Source organism: Topomyia yanbarensis, chromosome 2 (assembly GCF_030247195.1).
Source record: "Topomyia yanbarensis strain Yona2022 chromosome 2, ASM3024719v1, whole genome shotgun sequence".
NCBI lineage: Eukaryota > Metazoa > Arthropoda > Insecta > Diptera > Culicidae > Topomyia > Topomyia yanbarensis.
Genome location: NC_080671.1, coordinates 405,256,686 through 405,275,136, shown reverse-complemented (window position 1 = coordinate 405,275,136; position 18,451 = coordinate 405,256,686). Strand labels below are relative to the sequence as shown.

Here is an 18,451-nt window from a genome sequence, read left to right as displayed (position 1 = left end):
TTTTATTCAATTAAACATAAGCAATACTTCCAACTGTCGATCGTCCGGAGTTGAACTTACTTTTTTACAAACCGAGCATTTCAAAATTAATTCAATAAACGATAAATATGTCGTAAACTCTCGGCAGCCGTTTGCCCAGAGCAGAGTTAAAAATAATCGAAGCTCTTTTTTGACGGCTGAAAATGAACCTGTTGCGGTGAATGGAAAAAATATTCATTCAACTATCCATCTTATTCATTCAGTTGAGTATCGTACAATATATTCATTACACTAATTATCTAGGAAAATGTTTTCAAATGCCGATAAAGCATACGAAACCACAATCATCATCGCTTACATTGTGCCAGGGCCTACTTTGATGCGTTTGATGCTGCACGGTCGCTTCGTGTAATAATCGGAGCCGAATGAAAATCTGCATGGATGAATGGGTGGTTTGTTCGTTTCACATTTTCAGCTGCGTACCTGAATATTGAAAATGAATGCGGCTGAATATGATCAATTTTAATTAAATGAAATTGAATATTTTTTAACTCTGACCCAGAGCAATAAACACATGATAAAACTGCTGATAGTTGTATAGATCGTATCGCTTATCAAGGTGAATCCAGATTTGTGTAACTCTTTACCTCATCCCACTAACAACAACTCCTTCTCGTGGCAAACGTGGAGATGCAGAGGTGTACATGGTCTCCATAACAACGTTTGTTACACTAACGTTCCTTACCTTCTCCGATGACTGTAAGGACGTGGCAGGCACCGTTATTGACATTTCAAAGTATAGAACTCTCGAACCGTACCAAAACACGGGCACATGTTCGCCTGCACAACCGAAACTCATGTACGTACACGGTGTGCGTACACACAGGTTCGTGGCACCAGTTTTCTCTTTCTCACTCGCATCATCACTAGCGTTGACTCTTTTTGCATTGTGCGAATCGTTCTCGTATACGCATTCGGTATACGTACACGGATATTTGAACTAGAGTTTGTACATCGTTCGCTTGGGTTCGATGTTCGAGGCGAACCTGTACGTACCTGAGGTTGAACGCGTACATGAAATTCTGTAAACAGGTACAAATTTGTCGATGTTCATGGGAAGCCTAATTAAAAGTAAGTTATTTAATGCTTTAACTGGATTATACTACCAATCGAAATATATTCCATTTGTATAGCTAATGAATGAGTTTTTTCAGCTTCCAGATTATTTGTGTTTACCTGAAATATTATGTTAAATGTTATTCCTTATTTAAATGCTTTGGAGGTCGACATGTGCGCCACCGCGCCACACTGCCGCCATCGGTATTTTTTAACATACTACTGAAGGGTACACACTACCTAAATTTTTTTATCACACCGATTATTTACAAACACGATAAGTCACAAAACGCTCACTTTAACAAAACCAGACAAATTACTCAGAGTTCTTTCAGGCTCTGATTACCTGCTTTGTTTATGTTGTATTTATGTTAAAAACATCGCACGAAAAAAAATGTTTCCAGATTTATGAATAAAGTACCATAATGTTTCATTTTTACGTAACGAAAACAGGACCGTGAACAAAAATCATTGATTTCTTAATTGTGTTCAATTCTGCTGTATAACGCTTGTACCTAAGCAGATTATTGTTTTTTTGGTAAGCTTCATTCACGGTTTTCAGTATGTCCTTACCAAATCGTGAACAAATTCACAACTTTATGAATATTAGTCATAAACCAAATAATGACTCGGAAATTAAACCATAAACCTAGGAACATTGTTTACGGTCCAACGACGACGACGACGTGAACTTATTCATGATTTATTACATACTGATAGTGATTCGGTTTTCGCGGTTTTGAATAAGATCACAGAGCCTTGATGTTTTGTCATGAACTATTCCACGATCCCGGAATATTATTCATTGTTCCATTCATGCCTCATTAACAGCTTCATGATTCGTGATCGTGAAATAGCTTCCAAAATATATTATTGACGTTTCCACTTTCATGATTTAGTACACAAAATATGCCATTTAGTGCATGATCCTAATATTTTCACTTGAACAATTTCACGGAACCCAAACTGTTTTTCACCGATTCGTGAACCGGGTCTTGTGTGCTTTTGAATAAGTTTATAAATTTAGAAAGCAGTCCTAATCATTTTCACTTTCATGCAACTGTGCACATGGTCCTAAAATTTTTACGTGAGCTATTTAACGAATTTCGCGTTAAATCGTATTCAGAGTTGGCAGCATCCTCTCAGATTTTAACATGAAGACATGAAGACTTTGTCACCAAAAAGTCACTTTGCATACTTTGTTTTTCCAAAAATGATCCAAACTGTCTTTTGAAAAAGGTCAAATTTTTTACCAATTTTCTTCAAATGGCTATTGTCTGAAAATGACAAATCCTGCAAAAAATGTTGTAGGAATGATTTTCGCAAAATTAGTCAAATTTTTGAATAAAAGTATTGAAATAATTCGACTCCTACACTGAAAAAATCGATTTAAAAAAAATTAAAGTCGATTTACAAAAAAAACCCTCTTTGATTTGGATGAATTTTTGCTCCAAAATAGGCAATTTTGTTCCCTATATACCAAAAATTCAAGTTAGGTACATTCAAAGAAAAAATGTTATTTGAAAAAAACTTTTCTTTGCCCAAACTGGCCGTGGACGAAGAAGTATCTTGTCTATGTACCCACCCGGGAAGTAGAGATTGATGGTGTAGTCTCCAACAGGGACCTTAATTGCGAAGTATGAGGTTCGCTCCTTCAAGAACCCTTTGTTTCGGCCAGTGAAAATTCTGGTTCGCAAGCAAGTGTGTTCAGGAAAAATCAAGGAGTAGGTATATGAAAACAACTTATTTTCCATCAGCCTCATTTCGAACCTTTCGCCGAATCTGCTCTTCCAAACATTCATTTTTTGGACGGGGCTAGTCTACTTGTTGTGCCGCGAGGCATGAACTGCCGTCGTTGCAAACAATTGGGCCTACAGCGACTTAGTGTAGAAACAAGGCACGCTGTGGAGAATCCGGAGAGAATCATGACAAATTTTCCTACTGCTGTGAGACTCCGCATGATGGAGACAAAATGAAACATTATTGTAAGGAACGCTTCGATATAAAAAAAAGCAAAAGAGCGCTACGCCACCTACAACGACTAATTTCTACGTTTCCTTGTACACTAAAGAGCGAGAGTCTGACCATCCCATTGTGCGTTCCCTATATTTACTTATCAACGACCATCGTTACAATTGCAGGAGGCTCTCTGTTTGATGGAGCATGGAAAGCACTCTTTGTATTTCCTGGAGAAAACATGGGAGTTTTTGAGTACTTTATCTTAAAAACCATAGCAGTTAGTTTGAGTTCTTTCGCAGTGCTCCATTCCGGGTAATGAGAAGGCGGATAGTTGGATTGGAATGATAATGAGAAGATAGACATTTAGGCATAAGAAGGTGATTTTTATGAAAGATCGCGTGGCTTCAACAAGTTTTTAAATATTTTTTCTCAGAGGACGTTCGAAAATTGGCAAATTTCGGGGAGCGATGGAAGTTCAGGAATTCCAAAGGTATAAACAAACCTTGGTCCAAGAGAATGGATGAGGGTCATCATTTCATTCTGGTGATATCTTGGGTCATGTATAATCATTCTACGTAGAATACCCATCTCCGGCATATTAGGGTCGTGGAGAGCGGTCTCTGCGCTTGGGGTGGCGGTTATCGTGATATTAAACATGTTGTCTGGTCGTGCGCTAAGTGTTCTAGTACCAGATCTCCGTTATACGAATCCCTTCGGCCTCGTTCCAGTCCAGTCCGAGATGCTATACGAAATTCGTTACTGATACTTTTTGCATGTATCAAGCAACTAGCAGTTGGGAAATTGGATTCTAAGATGATTATGACTTTCATTAGTATAGTTTTTGATAAAATACGCTGAAAAAAAAATTCAGTTTGAACAAGGAAAAGTTTTTTTCAAATAACTTTTTGACTTTCTCATATAGAAATGTTATGCAATCACTCCAAAAATCGCCAACCTAATCCCGGCCGAATGTCCTATGCCATTCGACTCAGTTCGTCGAGATCGGAAAATATCTGTGTGTGTATGTATGTGTGTGTATGTGCGTATGTGGAAAAAAATATCACCTCTATTTCTCAGAGATGGCTTGACCGATTTACACAAACTTAGTCTCAAATGAAAGGTACAACATTTCCATCGGCTGCTATTGATTTTTTTTATTGATTGGACTTCCGGTTTCAGAGTTACGGGTTAAAGAGTGCGTCCACACAGCAAATTCCCATATAAACTGAAATAAAAAATTTTCAAAGGGGGAAGTAAGGGAAAATTTCAAAATCAAATTTGCATTTTTGATGCCGAATGACTTTAACCATAAAACGTTGAGTTTTGATAAAATCTCAAAAAAAATTTTTTTGACGAAAATTCACTTTTTTGGACTTTGGCACCTTTTTGCCTTTCTCATATAGAAAGGTTATGAAATCACTCTAAAAATCGTCAACCTAATCCCGGCCAAATTTTTTTTTTATCTATAAAGGCTTAGGTAGGAGTATGCAACAAGGGGTTGCTACTTTAAAATTAAAACTAGTTTAAAATTTCTTAACAAGTTCAAGATTTTCGGCAGGGTCCGGTCCCCCCGGATCTTCCTTCTTGATCCGCCGCTGGTTTCAAGCAATGTTTCAGTGTCGACAAATAGTACCTCAAGATCTTGGCTGTCGATTCATTGTATGTTTGTGCAAATCGTACTGAATATGTAATACACATTTCCATCATTGTATTGAACATAACCAGCCATGGAGTCGAAGTTCGGATAACTGAGCAAGGCACAATTGCACCACTAGGTGGATTAAAACAGGTTTTTTTTTCCTTGCAAGTGCCCAACTTGAATTTTTGACGGTAGGAATATAATCACCTATCTTGGAACAAAATTTCATCCAAATCAAAGATGGGGTTTTTTGTAAATCAGCTTTAAATTTTTGAAATCGTTTTTTTCCAGTGTAGGAGTCAATGAAGAATTTTTTCCATATTTAACTAATTTTGTGAAAATCACTCCTACAACATTTTTTGTAGGATTTGTCATTTTTAGACCATAGCCCTTTGAAAAAAAATTGGTAAAAAAAGTTTGACCCTTTCCAAAAAACAGTTTAGATCATTTTTGGAAAAACAAAGTATGCAAAGTGGCTTTTTGTGACAAAGCCTTCATGCACAGAAATTTTAATGAAAATGAGAGAGTGCTGCCAACATTTGTTCGAGTTAGCGCGAAATTCGTCAGAGGATTTATTTCAGTAAAACCAAATGGGATTAGATTGACGATTTTCAGATTGACGGCATAATTTTTCTTTATGAGAAAGGTAAAAATGTCCAAATAGTCAATTTTCATCAAATTTGTTCGAGATAATAACAAATCTCTATGTTAAAAATCGTAATAGGTTGCCAATGTGATCAAAGCGACTCTGGTTAATCATTATTGATCTAGACTGGTAGGTAATTTTGCACCCATTTTAAAAAGCTCATGATTTCGATATCATGATGGTACCAGTTTATATGGAAAATTTCTTTTTGGTCGCACTCTTCAACCCATAACTCCGAGACCAGAACTCCAATCAACAAAAAAATCAATATCCTATCCATATGAGAAAACGAAAAATGAAAACGGAATATGCATTAGATCAAAGCCCATTTCCTGCACAGTCATTCAACCAACAAATTTCGAAAATGGTACCTAATGACGCTTATTTACCGATTTTCAACTAAATATTATCCGTATCTCAGCAAACAGTCAGTACTTCGAGAAAAATTCTACTTTGTATAGAAGTCATTGCACGTCAGATTTACAACCCCAATATTCTTTCTTGCACTCTTTAGCCAAAAAAGTCAACAAGTTTTTTAAAGAATGTGATGTTTTTTTTAAGGTCATGATTTTTTTTCACTATTGAACTTTATCAAATTGAACATTTTACAAATACTGACCTAACTGGATAATTTTTGACATATTTTTATTTTGGTATATATCTTATTTATTCTGGAATTGTTTTAAACAAATAGATTTTTTTAAAGTTGAACCATTTTCTTTTATTATTTTATCGTTAACACGGTGTTCCTAAACCGTTATTAACAAAAAAATGACCATGAATTTATCATACGGCATTCGAAAGATACAGTATCCAAGCATCTTCTCAGTGAATTTCAAAATGATCCATCGAGGGATTCGAGAGAAATTGCAATTTGAAGTTTTATGACACGTTTCATAAGGCTACCAGCGACCACCCACAGGTTTGGTCCTATCTCTATAAACAAAAAATATTTGTCTACTTATTTAGTACATGGCATTCGAAAGATATAGTAATCAAGTATATCCCCAGCAAGTTTGAAAATATTTCATTGACGGAATCGAAATTTATAACGGTTTGGATGTGGTCATAGATGGGTTTTCTACCAGACTTCAAGCGTGAAACCATGTTTGTCCATTGACTATTTGGATCGTTTATACGTGTTGCGGTCTTTATAGGAAAACCTTACCATTTAATTGCATAAATATAATGTACAAAAGCTGGGATTTATATGGTACACTGAAAAAATATGAAAATAGGGTTGTCTTACCAAACCTTAAATATAATGAGTAAATTAAAAAAATGGAGAAAAGTTGGAATGTTTACTTCGATAGGCCACATCTCAATGGTTTGTTGACCTATTCTAATTATTTTTTCATTATTGAACAAGTAGACGTTTCATGGTTAATTTTCATTAAGAAGAATATAAAATAGAGTCATCTACATCAATTAAATAGACAATATAATTGATCTCAACTATATGTATTATCATTATTTAGTGAATATTTTTGTATTAAAAATATCGGCCTATCCATTTTTATATACTAGTTGATTGCAATTGCTGTGTAAACATCTGAATGTCAAATTCTCATGATAAGTTCAATTCGACAATAAAACCCACAATAGTTAGAGATATGAGCAGATGACCTTGAACTACTAACATCCCCTTTGACCAGTTTTAACATCTGTCAACCCAACCAGCGAATCACGATTATAAAAAATTTCCAACAAAAACCGTATCATAACATAAATTGATCTGAATCAGTAAATACCTGCATATTTTTTAAATATATGGTTTGTAGTTTGCGTTTGTTGCATTCAACTAATGTATAGAAATTGATAGGTCGTCGTTTTGAATATAAAGATATTCACTAAATAGTAATAATACATATAGTTGAGGATAATTATGTTGTCTATTGTTTGAAGTAGGCAACTCTATTTTATGTTCTTCTTAATGAAAATTAACGATGAAATGTCTACTTGTTCAATAATGAAAAATAATTAGAATCGGTCAACAAACCATTGAGATATGGCCTTTTGAAGTAAACGTTCCAACTTTTATCCATTTTTTTTTAATTTACTCATTATATTTAACGTTTGGTAGACAACCCTATTTTCATATTTTTCCAGTGTATCATATAAAACACACCTTTTGTACATTATATTTACGTAATTAAATGGTAAGGTTTTCCTATAAAAACCGCGACACGTATAAACGATCCAAATAGTCAATGGACAAACATGGATTCACGCTTGAAGTCTGGTAGAAAACCCATCTATGACCGCATACCACATCCAAACCGTTATAAATTTCGATTCCGTCAATGAAATATTTTCAAACTTGCAGGGGATATACTTGATTACTATATCTTTCGAAAGCCATGTATTAAATAAGTAGACAAATATTTTTTTGTTTACAAAGATAGGACCAAACTCGTGGGTGGTTGCTGGTAGCCTTATGAAACGTGTCATAAAACTTCAAATCGCAATTTCTCTCGAATCTCTCGATGGATCATTTTGAAATTCACTGAGAAGATGCTTGGATACTATAGCTTTTGAATGCAGTATGACAAATTTATGGTCATTTTTTTGGTTAATAACGGTTTTAGGAACACCGTGACTAAGTCATGCTTGTCGTTTGCTGCTCGGCGCGCCAGATTCTTTGCAACCTGCAGGCAATCTGAGTGGTTACAGTCGAGACTGCGTTCCACTTCTCCACCGCTTGACACATCCTCTGGGTAAGGGTATTAGGGGTTGCGTCCCGGCCGCAGACGACTAGCATTGCTCTTCTTTCGACGTCAAAACGAGGACATGCAAACAGTATGTGCTCCGCAGTTACGTCAGCACCTGGGCAGTCAGGAAGGACTGGGGTCTCTGCGTGCTCAAACCTGTGGAGGTACTGTCGGAAGCAGCCATGGCCTGACAGGAATTGTGTCAGATGGAAGTGAACTTCCCCATGGGGTCTAATCACCCAGCTCGATATGTTAGATATCAACCGGTGAGTCCACCTACCTCGCTAATATTTTTCTCCTATCAGCTGAGCCATCAGAGACATTTTTGCGAGATTTGAAGTGCTTTGAACGTAAAATGAATTTTGGCAGTTTTTTTAAGGGCATAATTCAAGTGTTTTTTGCGTAGTTTGATCATACATCCGGTTATTTTCATTTTTTTCAAAGAAATGGTTGATTTTATGCATTGCATTACTTCACCAAAATTATTCGTGTGATAAAATTACATCGTAAAATCGCCAAAAATAAGTTACTAGTTGGTTTAGTTAGTGTTTAGACAACTGTTTGTCATGCATTTTTATTGAATTCGAACTTCTAATGCGATAACAACAACGACGCCCGTAAATGCCCGCGATCACACTATACTCATTCGAAAGCTTTTAATTTTCTCTTTAAAATGAGTATATTGTAGTTTTGCGAAAACTGGCGATAAGCAGTCAAAATTTAAAAAAAAAACTGTGAATGGAGACGCGTGGTTATTACTGATATTGAATTTCAATAATCACTTTAGTATGTTTTTTTAGATGGTAGAGGTATTAAAAAAAATTCAGATCAGTAAACATTTTCAACCATCTGAAATAGGTTATAAAATGTTTCTGGAACTATTTCTTGCTAAGTTTCGCAATAACTGTCAAATATAGTGAACACAGTTGAGTTCTAGTCATTTGGTGAGACTATTTTGATCCGAATTCGCATAGCACTGATATAGCTTAAGGGTATGCGATATTATCCAAATATAATAATACCGTTTTTAAATGAACCATATACACGAAAAAAGGGTTTTGGATCTATTTTAATTTAAGATATGAAATAAACAATCTAAGTAAATTGAAACACACCTACGAAACAAAAATCGCTAGGTTATCTTGTTGATTAGTGAATATAATTAAACATTCCACTAAGACGCTCAAAACGTTTGTTTTGAAAATGATAGAAAATGTAGCTTTCATATTAAGTAACCCACTAATGAATTAAATGTTCCAAAATTAGTAAAACACATCTTATTTGATCCGTAAAAACAAAATAGTCATTTCTGATGCCACATAATGAGATGTCAATTAATTCGTTTCAATATGGAAAATTAATTCCAAAATTACAATTGAAAAAAATCATTATAAAAGACAAAATCTTTACTTTTGAGCTACTCTAATAAGTAGTAAAGTTAATTTCTATTTTTATAATTAAAATATAAATTCAGGGCACAAAAACTTCAAAATTTTAACCTTCACAAACATATTTATTTTTAAGCCACCCTAACGTATAATGAACTTTTTTTCAAATGTTAATATCAAAAACGATTTAGCACACGAAAATTAATGTACACAAATTTTAAGAGCGATTTTGAAAAAAATATTTTTGAGACACCCTAATGAATAATATTTTAAAAATAGCGTTTACTACGCTTATTTTTGAAATATTTTAATATCAAAACCGAATTCAGCACACCAAAATTACATAAAATCGTCCTATTTGAACCGATACGGCAAAGTTTGGACTTTAGTCCACCTTTTGTTCTAAGTCGTGCCACTGTGGATAGGAGCTCTCCAGTTTCCGAAAGTTACTCCCAGTGCTCTCGCCAAGGACGGGTCGCTGTACCTAAGGATAGTTACGGCAACGCCTACGTCTACTGGCGCACACCTTAGAGCTATTGGACATCATCCTCGATAATGCCGCAACAGCTGTCGAAGCCCTCATGCATGTATAGACCCCAAGAATCTTCAGACTCAGCTTTGAAGTGGTCACGACTTCTCCCACTTGGATAACTGCATGTTGTACCGACTTGCGGTTGCTGACGATAACCACCTCCGTCTTATGTTGAACGATCTCCAGGCCTCTCGCGCTCATCCATTCCGCCACTGTGCTGATTGCGTGTGCTGCAGTCAGTTCTACCTAGGCGATTGACTCCCCGTAGACCACCAAGGTTACATCATCAGCGAAGCCGAAGATCTTGACACCAGGAGGAGGAGAACTTTAGTCTCAGAACCCCGTCATACATAAGACTTCTGCGGTAATAGGAACGCTTCTCTGGCCGGCATCGGTCTCGTATAACATTACACGGTTCTGGAAGTAGCTTTCCAAGATCCGGCACAGACCCACCGGCAGGCTAAGCCAGCGTAATCAGAGCGCGAGGGCATCCCAGTTTGCGCTGTTGAATGCGTTCTTCACATCAATTGTCACTAACGCACAATATCGAATACTTCGACTTTTCCGTTGGATCGCTATCCCGGCGGTTTTTACCACTGAGTTGATAGCGTCCACCATGGACTTATTCTTTCGAAAACCAAACTAATTGCTTGACAGGCCGTCCGTGCCTTCTGAGTACGGGGTTAGCCTGTTGAGGATGATCCTCTCAAGCAGTTGGCCCGTCGTGTCGATCAGGCAAATTGGTCTGTACACCGATGGGTCGTCCGGCGGCTTCCCGGCCTTCGGCAACAGTACCAACTTCTGTCTCTATCGGGAAAACGGCACTCGTCAAGGCATTTCTGCATAGCTAGCCTGAACCTGTTCGGGTTCGCTATTATTGCTGTCTTGAGAGCGCTGTTTGGAACTCTATCAGGCCCTGGAGCTTTGTTCTTTGCTAGGGAATTAGCCACTGCGAGTAACTCTTCATTCGTCACCGGAGCCACCGTTTCGGCCGCAAGAGGCCAGGGACTTGTGGCTTGAGACAGGAAGAGTACTTCGATAATCGTCGCCAACCGGTCCGGAGACCGTTCTAGGGGTGAAGAGCCCCCTTTGGTCTTGGCCATCACAATCCTGTAGGCGTCACCCCACGGATTCGCGTTGGCACTCTCACACAGGTTGTCGAAACACGCTCTCTTGCTACTTTTAATGGCCTTGTTAAGGGCCAATTTCGCAGCTCGAAACACTTCACGGCAGTTCTCTCTTGCATCCTCGGTGCGAGCTCTTTGCATCCTACGTCTAGCTCTGAGGCAGGCTGATCGTAGAGCTGAAATCTCGGCACTCCACCAGTATACCGGGCATCTGCCGTTTCTTGGCAGGGTTTTTCTCGGCATAGTGGCGTCGCACGTGCGTGATAGAACAGCTACCAGCGCATCCCCGCTTAGACTGTCGGTGTTGGCCTCCAGTCCCAGCGCCGCGGTGAAAACTTCGCTGTCGACGTACCTGGCAGGGATCACCCGCCCTCGGATGCTGCACACCATAGTTGATCCTAAAGCGAATTGCTAAGTGATCACTATGGGTGTAGCCCTCGTCTAGCCTCCGTTCTATGCCTGGAGCCAGACCCGGGCTGGCAAACGTTACGTCAATCCATGCCTCCACCCCGTTTCTACGGAATGTGCTAGCGGAGCCATTATTGGCTAACACAGCGTCGTGTTTCGCAAGCGCCTCCAGCAGCGCTTGGCCTCTGCTATTTGTACAGCAGTTGCCCCACTCTACTGCCCAAGCGTTGAAGTCTCCCGCTATGACTACCGGTTTCCGGCCCACTAGGTCCGACGAGAGCCTGTCGATCATCTGGTTGAACGGTTCTATGGGCCACCTTGGTGGGGCATAATACCTACAATAGAGCACACCATTGATCTTGGCAATCGCGACACCCTCCGCAGAGGAGTGTACTACCTACCTCTACCGTTTGCCGCCATCCTAGACCAGTCCGCCACCCAATTGCCGTAATCGGCAGGGACGCTGTACGGGTTGGATAGGAGGGCGAAATCTGTCCTCGACTCCGAAACCGACTGCCACAGGAGCTGCTGGGCAGATGCACAGTGGCTAAGATTCAGCTGTGTTACGTGCACGGCTTCTTCTTACTGGCCTCACCGAAGGGACACGAAGGTCCACCCATAACATGGTTACGGTCTTGCTTCTTACTGGCGCAGATAAGGTATTTTGGTACCCTATCGCATTTCTGCGCCTTGTGTCCCTCCTCACCACAGCGAGGACACTTCTACTTCTTTCTGGACCCTTGCAGTCGTAGGACTTATGGCCGGACTCTAGGCACCGATAGCACCTGTCCACTGAAGCCGGCTGGGGTATGCTTACTGGGCATACTGATCAGCCGATCTTCCCTCTCTCGATGACCTTTTTGGCTTCCGCAACCGGTAGTCTGAAATAGGCTACCTGCGTCCCCTCTCTTAGGCGTACAGAGGTCCGCTCAATCTCTGTGCCACACTGCTCCATGACGGCAGAGACGACGTCGTCTACGTTCATAACCTCATCCAGTTGCTTGCACTGGAGAGTCACTTCCGCACCCAACGACCTCATCTGAGCGCCGTCACCCAAGACCTCTTGGGCCAACTTCTTGTACCGGCGTATCCCACTAGTTTGCGCAGCTCGTTTCAGCACCAAGATCATTTCGCTGATCTTGGTACGTCTAACGCTGCGTACATCCTGTCCTAGAGCCGAGAGGCTTTCGGCCGCCCGCATCGATTTGAGGACGTTGGCATACTTACCCTATTCTAAAGACAAGCGATAAAACTCTCTATGTTGTACACAGTACAACAAGCTCGTGAGCTTGAGCTTGTGCGACCACCCCTGGCTGCTACTCCGTTATCGATATGGACTAGCTGAAGTTGCACAGGGAATCAGTAGATAATTATGCTTGAGATCGCGGAAGGAAAGGAATTGTTAGTTCGATACTTGCTTTTGCTAGAGGCCGTATATACTACTGCGCGCTGCACAAGTATCACGGGAGGAGGATATTTGTTAGTAAGTATAGAAGTTGGATTCTACTTCTTCTTAACCGACGCCAGAGAGGTGACTCCACTATCTGGACGAGATATCGATCCATCAACTCATGGACCGGGGACCAACGGCTTTACTTCCCTTCCGAAGGAAGACGTGACCACAGATTTTTTCACCTCAGAAAAATCTCAACGACCTCGGCTGGAATTGAACCCAGGCCAACTGGAATGAGTGGCGGTCACGCTTACCACTCAACCACCGGCGCCGGAGTACAACGCGCGAGTGCTCGTGTTAAAAAAAAATTGACGCGAGTACCGGAGGGTTAATTTTAATAATTTCGATTATTTAATTCATTTCATTTATTGTATTTATTTCAATCACTTTATTCATTGCATAATTTTTATTTATTTTTTAATTTTTCTTAAATTTATTATTTTGATATTTTACTTATTTAAATTATTTTATCAGATTGATTCATTTTATTATTTTTTAATTATATTTATCTGGCATACTCTATTATTTTTTCCTTCCCCTTATTTTATCATTTTGTTTTTTTTTAATTCATTTGGATTATTATATTTTTTATTAATTTTATTCATTTAAATTATTATAGTCATTTTATATACTTTATTATTTTTTTGTATTGTTCATTAAATTCTTTCCATAGATCTCAACCACTTTTAATCAGATAAATATTTCATTAATTTTATTAGGTTTGTTTAGCATTTTGCTTATTTTAATCACTTTTTAAATATATTGTTTTTTTCATTATTTTAATGTATTTTATTTTAATATTTTAGAGCTACCTAATTTCATTTATTTCTTTCATTTTCTTCATCGTCTTTTTTATTTTGTTTATTTCCATATAATAGTTCATTTTACTTTTTTTATATACTTTGTTCATTTTATTTACATAAACGACTATCTTTATCGATCAATTCGTTTTATTTCTTTTATTGATTTTTATTAATTTATAAATTTTGTTCATTTCATTATTACTCTTAATTTAATTTATTTTGTTCATTTCAGTCATTCTATTTATTTCATTTATTTGATTTATATCATTAGATTTATTCATTTTACCAATTTCATTAGTTTACTTCAAATTATTTATTTTGTTCATTTCATTGATTGAATTCATTTTAACTATTCTACACATTTTATTCGTTTCATTATTTTATTAATAATAATTAATATTTATATTATTTGTTCTATTATTTTGATTAATTATATTTTTTTCTAAATTTATTCGTTTTAATTATTTATTTATTTTATTCATTTCATTAGTTTTATTAGCTTTATAGATTCTGTTTTTTAATACTTTTCGTAATTGCATTCTTCCAAAATAAAATTTCAAGCTATTTTTTAAATTAATTAATGATTAAATTTTGTTAATTGTATTAGTTTTTCAATCTGGAAACCCCAAACTTAAAAATTCAAAGGTGGAGGACACGATGCGCAAAATTCAAACAAAAAAAATCAAATTTTTCGCATGAAAAAATACTAAAATTGTTAAAAATAATTATTTAAAATATTTTATTATTATTATTATTTTTTCATTTTGTTATTTTAATAATTTAAACGATTGTGTTATTTTCTTCATATAACTATTTGTATTATTTTAACCATTTTTTTGCCTTATTAATTTTATTCATTTGATTTTTTAGTCATTTTCTACATTTGGGATCGAGTCTTCTGCATTTGAATTTTTAGATTTGGGTTTTCGAGATTTAAAAGTTTTATTCTTGATCTGAAATTTACAAATTTTAAATTTTTGGATCTGGGTTTAGTCATTAAATTTTAAATTTGAAAGGAGGGTGCTGTGATATGTGGGGTGTGGTAACTCCTTACCACACACTCTCAGTAGCTCTGTTAAAATTTAGAGAACCTATTTCAGTAAAATCAAATGGGATTACGTTGACGATTTTCAGATTGACGGTATAATTTTTCTTTATGAAAACGGTAAAAATGTGCCAATGTCCAAATAGTAAATTTTCGTCAAATTTGTTCGAGAATTTATATTATATTGTCATAGATGGCCAAGGTGGTCAAAGCAACTCTGGTTAACCATTATTGATCAAGCCTAGGAAAGTAATTTTTCAACCATTTTAATAAGCTTTGCATCATTTCGATGTAATGATGGTACCAGTTTATATGGAAAATTGCTGTTTGGCTGCACTCTTCAACCCGTAACTCCGAGACCGGAACTCCGATCAACAACAAAAAAATCAATATCCTTTCCATATGAAGTAGCAAAACGGAATATGCATTAGATCAAAGCCAATTTTCTGCACAGTCATTCAACCAACAAATTTCGAAAATAGTACCTAATGGCGCTTATTTATCGATTTTCAACTAAATATTGTCCGTATCTCAGCAAACAGTCGGCACTTCGAGAAAAATTCTGCTATGTATAGAAGTCATTGCACGTCAGATTTACAACCCAAATATTCTTTCTTGCACTCTTTAACGAAAAAAGTCAACAAGTCTTTTTTAAAGAATGTGATGTTTTTTAAGGTCATGATTTTTTTCGCTATTAAAGTTTATTAAATTGAACATTTTACAAATACCGACCTAACCGAAAATTTTTTGATATATTTTTATTTTGGTATATATCTTATTTATTCTGGAATTGTTTTAAACGAATAGATTGTTTTTAAAGTTAAACCATTTTCTTTTATTATTTTATCTTTAAACATTTTCAATCGTGTTGGAAAGATTGTATAAACATTTCAGAGTGAATTTCAAAATAAATTGCAAGATATTACGATTATAACAATATAGCAAGGCGGTTTTATACTCAACTGTGACTATATTCGCAATATCTCATAAAGTGCCTTCTTTGAGATTTCCCTAGTAACAATAGTGGTTTTATGATACTCTGGAAGCCACTCTTAAAACTTAAATTGCACTTGTAGTGTATTATAAAAACTGAATTGTTACTAGGGTTACATACTGCAATTTTTACACAATCATCCCATTATAACTCAAAATTCTTACAAAATAAATAAATATTTTTTGGCCCAAACTGCGGAGGGCATAAGTTGAAGTTTAAAAAAAATATAAAAACATTTCGAATAGTTTCCGAGTTAAAAAAATAAATTCGATAAATGTCCAATCCCAAAAACGTTTACCAAAAAACTACACCACTGGCTTATTAATTTGGAATGATTCAATGGCTGCAAATATTTTTTTTTGTATTTAGTCAATTTAACAATTTAGCAGTAGAAATATCGAAACCGTCCCTGGCACGCGTGATGTCTAACATTTGCTAGCTCCAAATCCTACCTATACACAACGGCTTAACATCAAGCCCCATGTGACTCGCATTGTCATCATCAGAAAGAAACATACATGCAAACTATCGCCAGCTGCGAGTTTGGCAGTTCCCAAAGCGCAGCTAGAATTTCGTAACACCTTCTCGAACACAACCATCGTCACTCCGCTCCGTAGTCTTTTCACACGCCCTCTGCTCCGATCGTCATATTTTCAATTTTATATCCCTGTTTAGACCGTTAAAAGCTGTAATTGAGAAGAAATCAAAACGGAAATTTATCACCTACCGCTCCTTTCCTGCCCGGAAACAAGCCCCCAATTGTACCCATAGGAACTGTTGGCATTGCACCGAAAGCGAACGGACTCGGCCTTTGGTCGAGCGCACTCTGCTCCAAGTGATTTATGGATCACGAGCTCACGCCTGGGCTGTGATTTATCGTCCGGAAAAGAGATTACAAACAGTTTTGACAGGACAAGTGTTTAGTTACAGTTGTGTGGGTTTTACATGACTGGAGCGCGCGCGATGCTCACTTGGGCTGACTGGTCGACGCCTGCTCTTGGTTCGTCGGTGTTCTTGGAAGCATTTTCCTGAAAAAGCTGATCGGAGCCTCGAAGGGTTTGCTGTTTAGAAGCGATGTGGCGGCCGGTTTCGTTTGGGCTTGGGCGAGATCCCTTACGGCCTTGTCGTGATATTGTCGAAGGTAGTTGAACTTTTGCCCGACCGTGGGTGGTCGCACGGTGAGACAGATCATCAGAGCGTCCTTCTTGAGGTAACCACCCGCCAGCAGATCCTCCCGGGAGATGAAATTTTTCCAACCGAACGGCATCCACGGTTGGAAGTTGTGTTCCAGTGATTTTTTAATTGATTTTTTCGGCGAATCGTTAATTAGCTCCACCGAGAATTCGTACCTATATCGGAGAAACATGATTGCATGTGATGTTCTGAGAGGAAGAAAAAACTGACTTACACATTCGGAATTCCATCAACAAGCTCGAGAAAAATGCAAGCAAACATTCCCCTGATATCGCCATTTCCACCGGGAAAGACCTGCAGCCTCCAGGAACCGCCCAAATCATCCCGGAAAGTATCCGAGTACAAACAAATGCCACTATTACTCGCTTCTGCCATATTTCTAATGCAGCATACTTCATTGATGCAGTCCACCGAACATTCCCTGTGAACAAAAAATCCTAACATAAGTCGTTCCACATCGAATCCACCGCTGTACTATAAATACGCACTCCCTCAAGGATGAATTATTCCGTTCCAACTTGTCGGCGTACTTCCGCAGACAGTTGAACTTCTCTATCAGATCCGGTGAGCGAACGGAGAATCGCAACTCGAAGGAATCGTTTTCCAGAAACTCATCGAACAGTAGCTTCAAATCTACGAAATGGTTTTGGCCCCAGCCCTTGCGCAGCTGGAAGTGGTCCTCGTCTTCGTACAAATGCGGATGGGTTCGATGGGGTAGTTCAATGGTGAAGCGATACCTGTGGAGGGGTGGGGGGATGGTGGAATAGAAGAGAATATTTAATTAGGAATTGAGGAACGGTACCGAGTATACTGGAAAGATTGATTGGATGAGAAGGCAGCAACAGTGGCGTAGCCAGAAATTTGGTTTGGAGGGGGTTTTGATGAAAATCGCATTTTTTTTTGAAAAAATGCTAAAATTTAATATGAGTTTGATAAATTATTGAAAACTCAAAAACATAAGTAGTCTAACAGATGTCATTCCAGTCTACAATCAAGAAGGATCAACATGGAACAGTTTTCAAACCTCTATAGATTATTTTCTTGTATAATATGTCAATGAAGTCAAAAATTGCGATCTTTTAAAGTGGGATAAATGATCTAAAAAATTTTCAACCTTCAAGATCACCTAATATAATAATCCTTGACTTTGAAGGTTTGACAACTTCGGGAAGATATCAACATAAAACAGCGCCTGCTTTGATATAGAAATTTTAGTGATTAACTATCATAGAGGTAATTATGGTGAATTAATTTTTCAAAAATATTAAGAGACATGGTGCCTTCAGCAAAGTTTTTGATAATGTCATTTCAAACAATTTTATTGAAAATATGAAGGCTACATGAATTCAACATATAGGGATTTAAATGGACTGGGCCTGCTATATTTCTTCTTAGTGAAGAAAAATTTAGGTGAAAACTATTTTTTTCTGCGCTACGGATAAAATTGTTTGAAACAA

At 37.4% G+C, this 18,451-nt stretch overlaps 2 protein-coding genes across 2 annotated transcripts in view; one reads left to right on the top strand and one right to left on the bottom strand.

Annotated features, from left to right (window-relative positions):
• Positions 1-18,451, top strand: part of LOC131685016 (A disintegrin and metalloproteinase with thrombospondin motifs 9) — an 811,665-nt gene that overhangs the window by 381,357 nt on the left and 411,857 nt on the right.
• LOC131685018 (E3 ubiquitin-protein ligase TRIM37-like) overlaps positions 16,713-18,451 on the bottom strand; it is a 30,599-nt gene continuing 28,860 nt past the window's right edge. The window contains exons 2-4 of the mRNA XM_058968346.1: positions 17,483-17,731; positions 17,209-17,415; positions 16,713-17,149 (exon numbers count right to left, since the gene is read on the bottom strand). Coding sequence (XP_058824329.1) covers positions 16,768-17,149; positions 17,209-17,415; positions 17,483-17,731 — 838 coding nt within the window. The 3' untranslated portion in view covers positions 16,713-16,767. The remainder of the gene's footprint in view (positions 17,150-17,208; positions 17,416-17,482; positions 17,732-18,451) is intronic.